This window comes from Cladosporium halotolerans, assembly GCF_011745625.1.
Source record: "Cladosporium halotolerans strain TM138-S3 chromosome Unknown Sca164, whole genome shotgun sequence".
In the NCBI taxonomy this organism is placed as follows: Eukaryota; Fungi; Ascomycota; class Dothideomycetes; order Cladosporiales; family Cladosporiaceae; genus Cladosporium; species Cladosporium halotolerans.
Genome location: NW_027191614.1, coordinates 1 through 5,904, shown reverse-complemented (window position 1 = coordinate 5,904; position 5,904 = coordinate 1). Strand labels below are relative to the sequence as shown.

At 52.1% G+C, this 5,904-nt stretch overlaps 3 protein-coding genes across 3 annotated transcripts; 2 read left to right on the top strand and 1 right to left on the bottom strand.

The window, feature by feature from the left end:
• Positions 1-361: 361 nt before the first annotated feature.
• On the top strand, positions 362-1,152 carry WHR41_09445 (uncharacterized protein; the record flags this gene model as incomplete). The annotated part of the gene is made up of 2 exons (XM_069378048.1): positions 362-401; positions 584-1,152. The coding sequence occupies 2 exons, from the start codon at positions 362-364 to the stop codon at positions 1,150-1,152; spliced, it is 609 nt and encodes a 202-aa protein (XP_069224894.1).
• Positions 1,153-1,503: 351 nt separating this feature from the next.
• Positions 1,504-2,994, top strand: WHR41_09444 (uncharacterized protein; the record flags this gene model as incomplete). The annotated part of the gene is made up of 4 exons (XM_069378047.1): positions 1,504-1,544; positions 1,775-1,893; positions 1,956-2,450; positions 2,518-2,994. The coding sequence occupies 4 exons, from the start codon at positions 1,504-1,506 to the stop codon at positions 2,874-2,876; spliced, it is 1,014 nt and encodes a 337-aa protein (XP_069224895.1). The 3' UTR covers positions 2,877-2,994.
• Positions 2,995-4,500: 1,506 nt separating this feature from the next.
• Positions 4,501-5,442, bottom strand: WHR41_09443 (uncharacterized protein; the record flags this gene model as incomplete). Its single annotated transcript, XM_069378046.1, has 1 exon — positions 4,501-5,442. The coding sequence occupies one exon, from the start codon at positions 5,440-5,442 to the stop codon at positions 4,501-4,503; it is 942 nt and encodes a 313-aa protein (XP_069224893.1).
• Positions 5,443-5,904: the final 462 nt, after the last annotated feature.

Genomic DNA, 5,904 nt, shown 5'->3' with positions numbered 1-5,904 from the left:
GAGACGGTTCTTGCGAACTCCGAACACGTGCAAGTCCACAGATTGCCTGGCTTGCTTTGCGAGGCCAGGGCCACGTGCAGATGATCTACATGGAACCCATGTGGCTGCACGACGGAATGCAGGAATCTCAACCTTCCGACCATGTGGCCTCTTTACGTATATCTAGATCGTCAACGGTGCTCTGGCTCAATCCTTACCATCCAGCGATCAAGTTTCGACCAAGGCACCAACTTCGAAAGCCGTTCACCCCGACGTCTCTTACCTCATGATCCCACAACACTTCAAGTCCCCCATCTAGCTTGATCTGCTCGTCGCCTCTGCATGACTTGATTTCTCAATCATCATCAACTGACCCATAAAGATGCCCACTCACGCTCTGCTCGGAGCAACAGGCGGAACTGGTGCTGCTGTCCTACGTGCCCTCCTCGCCGCGCCTCCCACAGATTTGAACATCAAATCCTCGTCCGATCAAAATCGAAACTTCTGACGGCATTTCCAAATCTAGAAAAGACACAATCTGCGAAAATATCAATCATCGAAGCGCCAATTACAGACTATGCTGCGCTTCAATCGTGCCTATCAGGCGCAGAAGTCGTGCACATGTGCATTGCGACCAACGAAGCCAAATACGGCACACGCATAGCGCAAGATATGGCCGAAGCGATCATCTCTTCCCTGGCCCAGCTGCGCAAAGACCAAGGCCCAAAATACATTAAGCCTACCATACTCGTTCTTCGATCCGAGACGTTGAACCCCGTTCATGCGCAGGATTCAGGCAGGCTCGTCTACCCCATCGTCTCATTCACATTGCACTACCTCTACGATGACCTGGACAAGGCCGCGAAGTTATACAATGCCGCAGCAGCTGAGAATTCAGGGTTCTTCGATTACATTTTCGTCGACCCTCCAGCACTTCACGACACGGTCGGGGCAGAATGCACTGGCCATGAGTTGTTGGTGGATGGGAGTAAGCGGCAGAGTGCAAGTCTCAATTACTCAGATCTAGGCGCTGCCTACGTGGAGCTGGCCGAGAGGAGGGGGGAATACAATGGCAAAAGCGTTGCCATCAGCGCGACTGGAGCGGTGAGGGAACAGTGGTCGGTCTTGTTGTGGTACAACCTGCAGGGTTTGAAGGCGAGGCTTTGGGGATGATACGGTCAGTCAAGGCGTCAGAAACTGGATAAGGTCGAATATCACGAGAGAAAGTTTCAACTTGACCTCATTTATTCTGTGCTGAACCCTGAAACTATCCGTCTTGCCCATTCAAGTGAGGCTTGCCACCCGTGGCCAAGCGGTTTTTCTACCGCTTGCAGAAGCAGATGAGGCCAAGTTGCGAAAGGCCAGACATTTCCAGACCTCAACTTGAGCAGCGCCGCATAATTTCCTAGGACAAGCAATGCGACAGGCTGACAATCTGTTAGCATAAACATGAGATGCGGGTGCAGTTCGATAGGCCAGATTTGAATCAAGCGCGCATCGTGGTGCAGTTCAGGCCACCTTTCGATGATCTCGATGAATGAGAAGACTTTGCGAATAGCGTCAGGGTACACAGACCTTTCCAAGCCAGCGCTGCAGCACCGCTTGATGTCATCGCGGGAATCGGAGTAGTGAGGGTACTTGGCGTGCAAGCCTTGGATTCAAGGATCCTCGCCCTCCAAATCCGGTGCGTCGTCTGAGAAGGGTTCCGCGTAGAGCTCCCATTTCCGTTGGGACGTGAATCTCATGCCACGAGTGATGTGAAATGACGGTATCATGTCGCTGATTGCGTCTGTAGTGTGAGGAGTGCCCACCTTGCTGTGGCCGTAGAGCGGGCGACCAAGGGCAGCAATAGAGAGGTCGGTCTCATAGCAAAACTAGTGAAGCCACTCCTCGAAGATGTCGGCGAAGACCAAAGTGAGTACACGATACCAACACCTCTAGTGGAGAAAAGTCGTCAACTGACAAGTATTCAACAGACGACATAGCCAGCTATCCTAATCCTTTCTATCAGTTTAGCCCAACGAAAAACCGCTTGCACAATCAGCACACCCTAATGATGGTTGACGGAGGCGAAGATCTACAGAATCTGCCGTTACATCCGCTCATCCAGCCCGAGCGAGGCGTCGATGTCGTCTTCGCAGTCGACTCCTCTGCAGATACTCTCAAGGAGAACGGTGACCTGAACTGGCCATACGGCACAGTCCTGATTGCCACGTACCAACGCAGTCTGCTTCCCATCACTAACGGTACCTCATTTCCTCAAAACCCAGATGCGAACACTTTCGTGAACCTTAGTCTTAACAACAAGCCGACTTGGTTCGGCTGCAACCTGGACGACACTGAACCGCCCTCTCCACTGATCGTGTACCTCCCAGATGCTCCTGACGCATACATGAGCAACGTCAGCACCAGCCAAATGGTTTACTCCACTCTGGAAAGAAACAGCATCATCCAGAATGGATACGACGTCGGTAGGTCATGCACAACCCGTTCACCTGAAAGATCCGCATCCGAGCCCCAGCTGACGACATCTTCTAGCCACGATAGGCAATGGCACCGTAGATTCGGATTGGCCGACCTGCTTCGGCTGCGCGATCCTGCACCGCAGCTTCGGCAAAACGCAGACGAACATCCAAGACGTTTGTCAGAAATGCTTGCAAAAGCTCTGCTGGGACGGCACCGTCGACGATTCTACGGCTGTGTATCACCCGGAATTTAAGGTCAATGATAAATGGCGCTCAAGGCAATGGCGAAGTCAGCGGCGCGGCAAGTCTTTCGGCGAATTTTATGGCACCGTTGACAATCATGACGCTTTACGTCGCAACCCTTTCTTGAGCTTTTGGTGTATCTTGGATCTGAGGGTTTGGTTTCCTCTGGAAATAAGTCTCTATCATTGATCCTCTCGCGACTTTTGGGTAGGAAAAGCGGGAGGCCGCGCATCCTCAGGACGACAATTGATGTGTTATCCGAGCCAGAGCCTGGTATATTATGGACTGTAGTTATGGACCATGAGAAGTCTCGTTCTATCTTTCATACTTTTCCACCGTGACTCCGCGCAGAAGCCGGGACGTCAGACGTATTGGACCAGAAGAGCGCGTCAGGGTGGTGCAAGCTGCTCGGTAAATGGCCGAATGGTTGTGCAAAGATTTAGTTCTTCAGGTCTTGCGACGTAAGAAGCTAAGACGTCTGCATCTTACTAAGTTACGGAGGGTACATGATGGTAGGCAAGCGCGCATGTAGCGCGTTTCAAGGAGTATCTTTTTGCTTTCATATTTATCCCCACCAGTGCGATATCATGTGAGGGTCGAGTCGAAGGTCGGTAACGGCGTGAAGCCGTACGCGCTGACGCATGATTTTTGGTGTGAATTGTTTCCGTATTCATGATAATATGCCGTCCACCGAGCATTTACAGTGCCCCAGTATGCAGAGACTTACCCACAGCGGGTGACGCGGTTTTCAATTCATGATGGGTCTGTCGCTTCTGCGTGGAAACGGCTTCCGATCTCGCCATACATCATTTTCTTGTATGCTGCAGCATTTGCGTTGGTTGCCGCCTCCATGTGGGTGATAACGGTGTCATCGTTGCCGTCCATGATAAAGACCTTGAGTTTTTTGACGTCGCTCAAGTCTGGCTTGATGTATGTGTGGCCTCCGGAACTGTCGATCATCGCTTTTAAAGCAGTAGCTGACTCCGAGTTGACAATATCCAAGAGCGAAAGGCTACCAGTGTTGCCAGATGCAGAGGCTGCGCTAACCATCCTGATAGCGGCGGGGAACAAAAATGACAAAGCCAACCGGAAGTCTAACGATAGATCGATATCTCTGAGAGCTTTTGATGAGACAACGTTGGATTCAAGCTGGATTACTCACACAGCTAGTACAGCGACCGGCACAGCACATTCACGGCCCTTTTGCGGGTTGAAATGCCGCAGATTGTGCTTGTGGAGCCATTTTTCCCCACTAGAATTCTGAATTCAGCTGATCTTTGGCGTGCAAGAAGGTAAATGCCTCAAGCTTTCATCACTCCCGGGCCAAAGAAAGCTTCTTTACTTAGTCGTAGATCAAGTAACACTTGGCTCCGCGGCAGCCACGGCGCGTCTCGACCAGTTTCCCTCCGCCGTCTTACGTGCAACGACAATAATAGCCTGACCTGCGACTGCATGAGAAGGTGTGAAGACCACAATATGATCACAGGTCAGATATCCAACTGAAGCCGGCATTCCCGGTACTACTAGCCTGCCCCGTGCGCGTGTCGGAGCTGCTGTATGTATGTGCCATGTGGCCGATGGAGGCTTGTCGTCGCTCTTTACGAAACAATGGTAACGAGCCTAACGGAGCATGAGATCAAGTATCTAGTGTCAAAATGTTTACATATATGATGAATGCTACATAGCGACAATCCGGCTAATCTCGAAGTCTGAACCTCACTCACGCTCGTCTCGACCACATTGACGCCGTAGTTCAAAGATAGGGAATAGCGGAATCGCCTCCACCGCAACGCGCACAGTTCCCGCCTGACACCTACTCCTTGAGCAGCTGCTCCAGGACCTCAGCAACCGTGCGTTTTGGGGCGTATAGCTCAAGCACTTCCTTGCTCGTGGTGGCGGCCATCGCCTGACCATTCCACGTAGCAACCAGCGCATGCTTGATAGAAAGAATAAGGTTCTGCGAATGAGAGCTGTTGGCAGCCATCTGATCAATGAACGACATGTCCTTGTACCTAACATGCTTGACGGAAGCGCCGATATGTTCCTCCGCCAGCTTCACGACCTGGCGTCCCGTGACATCTTCGGGGCCATTCACAACGTAGCGCGCAGCATTGTGCGGCGACGTATCATCCTTAGCCAATAGGTGGGCAGCGATGACGCCAACTTCGTGTGAATCGACAAGGCCGTCTTTGGTGTCGGCGTCGATAATGAGGCTCAGAGGACTCTGCTCGCCGGTTCTGCGCGTCTGCTTGATGAATTCCACGGTGGAATCGAGAAACATGGCGGTGAAGGTGTTGGGTTGTAAGGAGGTCCAGTGCATGGCTTTGAACTCAGGCTGGCCGAGCATTTGCTCGATTGCCCAGTGCGAGCGGGGATAGTAAGCCTTGAGATTGGGGCGAACATTTGCGGCGGTAGTTGAGATTCGGACGACGTACTGAACGCCGGCGTTCAGGGCGTTGACAAGGAACTGACTTTCTTCAGCGAATTGGGTGGGCTCGTTGTGAGAAGCGAGAAATACCCGGGAGACTTCGTGTCTACGGATCCAGTCCTCGGTTATCTCGACCCAATTCTGCTCCATGAGTTCGACACCGGGCAGAACGGCAATGCTTTGGGCTGCTGGGCTGCTAGTCGATCTTGTGAGAGCAAGGATGCGGTGCGAGGAGAACGACGTATTCTTGATTAAACTCGGCAGAGTCCGGACAACACCTTTGCCGGTGTTGCCCGTGGCGCCCACGACGAGGATCGTTGGAGGCATTGTGAAGAGACTGAGCGTCGGCAAGCGCGGTGGTGAATCGATATTTTGATGAAGGAAAGACTGCAAACCTGGTCTTACCTTTATAATACACGCGCATGCCAGATGTGTTGAGGAGAGCATCCAGCCGGAGAAGACGCTTACACATCTACATGTTAGGGCAAAGTCTAGACATTGGGGCCTAAGCCTAAATTACAATCTGGCGTGGCCAAAATGCTGAATTCCCATGGAGAGGGTGGAGTCGTAAGGACGAGCGTGGTGGAAGATCGGCGGATCACTCATCGCATCGACGTTTGAGGTCGGACACGGAGCCTCCGCTCCAGCTCCAGCTCCGTGCAGGTCACGTGTCGGAGCTTGCGAGTCCTCACCATAGATCTTGAATCTTGATTTTCTCAATCAGATAATCAATCAGGTAATCAATCAATCAGGTCCCTGATTGAGCTCGGACCTGAATAATCAGATTCA